Below are 1496 nucleotides of genomic sequence, written 5' to 3' on the forward strand. Positions count from 1 at the left end.
TATATATATATATATATATATTAAAATTAATTTACAATGGTAAATAACGAGTTTTGATTGTTATTTCAAGCAGGTAGACATACTTGGTATGTCCTTTGACAAATATATATATATATACAGTATATTTGCTTATAGGAAATTACCGATCCAAGAGATCAGAGTTAAGTGGATAAGGATAAATTCTAAAGAAATATAGTAAAAGAAACCCTACTGTTTTGGACATTGCAATAATAAAATGATACGTGAATAATGAAACTGACATCTACTTGAAATATACAAATGCAAAACAATATTTATTATTACCTTCTTGCCACCCAAAACATTCAAGAACAAATATACCATTTAGTTTGGTAAGAAGAATTTGAAAAATTGTATCCACTTTAGAAATTCGGGATGGACGACTTCAAGAATATTACTCGAAAAATTATGCTCAGTAACATTAATTGGCAACGGAATAGAACATCCAAAATCGATTGATATTCAAGAATTACAGAGCGCTGAAGATGCTTCATATACTCTCTATAGCTTGTTTCGTGTATCAACATACAATTCAGAAGCTTATAACATCATTCATCCGAATACACTATTATTAAAGAGAGACTTTGGACTGGAAATTGTACTCTAAATAGAATAAATAAAAAAAAGTAAAAGGAATTCAAAATCATTTAAGAACTCACTAGACAGCGCCAGACAATTCCAGCAGGCAAAACGTGTGGACACCCCGTGTGAGGAATCTGTATCAATCTTAAAGATGAGGCACCTTATGAATTTAAAACGGGACTGATATTTATTGTACGTTATATATTCACTTGCACATCTGTAACGGATGTAATCAGTATAACAGGATAAAAGGGGTTAATTCTAAATAGAAGATTAACTAACGTCATCAGCGTTTATTACAGATATATCCCGTAAGTGAAAATTAGACATATGCCCAGCATATAAAATCTCTAAATATCAACTTTTCTCATTGCCTGAATATGCTGGAAATATTATTAATAAAACATGGAAGTATAAAGAAAGTACATTCAGCAATACAAAGGTACAAGTTGCTATGCAAAGTCAATCAACGCTGATATGCCTACATTTAGAGCAAAGAAATATAAAGATAATCCATTACATTGCTCTAATCATGATTAATCAAAATTGTTGTGAAAGCAACTGGGACAATGTGGGAATAGATAAAAACGTCTAAGTGCATTTTTACTATGCATTAGGAAATATAATACGATATACATGTATTTGTATGTGCGTGTGTATATGTATACACAAGTATGTATTGAAAGTACACACATGTGTATTAGTCTGTACATGGTTGCAGAAATATAAATTCGTACTTACCTATTATTTCGAAATCACTATTTCTTATTGGCTTACAAAGGATACTCCTAGTATGAAATCCTGTCATCTTATCAACCTGAAAAAAAAAAAGACACTGAATAGACATGTTGTAAATGTGTACAAAATTACTTATTCTGAAAGTGAAAGAAACTGTC

General features: G+C 30.4%; 1 protein-coding gene across 1 annotated transcript in view; it reads right to left on the reverse strand.

Annotated features, from left to right (window-relative positions):
* LOC106884049 (dual 3',5'-cyclic-AMP and -GMP phosphodiesterase 11A) overlaps positions 1-1496 on the reverse strand; it is a 359609-nt gene that overhangs the window by 160959 nt on the left and 197154 nt on the right. Inside the window, exon 8 of the mRNA XM_052973868.1 lies at positions 1342-1417. Within this exon, the coding sequence (XP_052829828.1) occupies positions 1342-1417 (76 nt within the window). The remainder of the gene's footprint in view (positions 1-1341; positions 1418-1496) is intronic.

The sequence above is a fragment of the Octopus bimaculoides genome, chromosome 17, assembly GCF_001194135.2.
Source record: "Octopus bimaculoides isolate UCB-OBI-ISO-001 chromosome 17, ASM119413v2, whole genome shotgun sequence".
In the NCBI taxonomy this organism is placed as follows: Eukaryota; Metazoa; Mollusca; class Cephalopoda; order Octopoda; family Octopodidae; genus Octopus; species Octopus bimaculoides.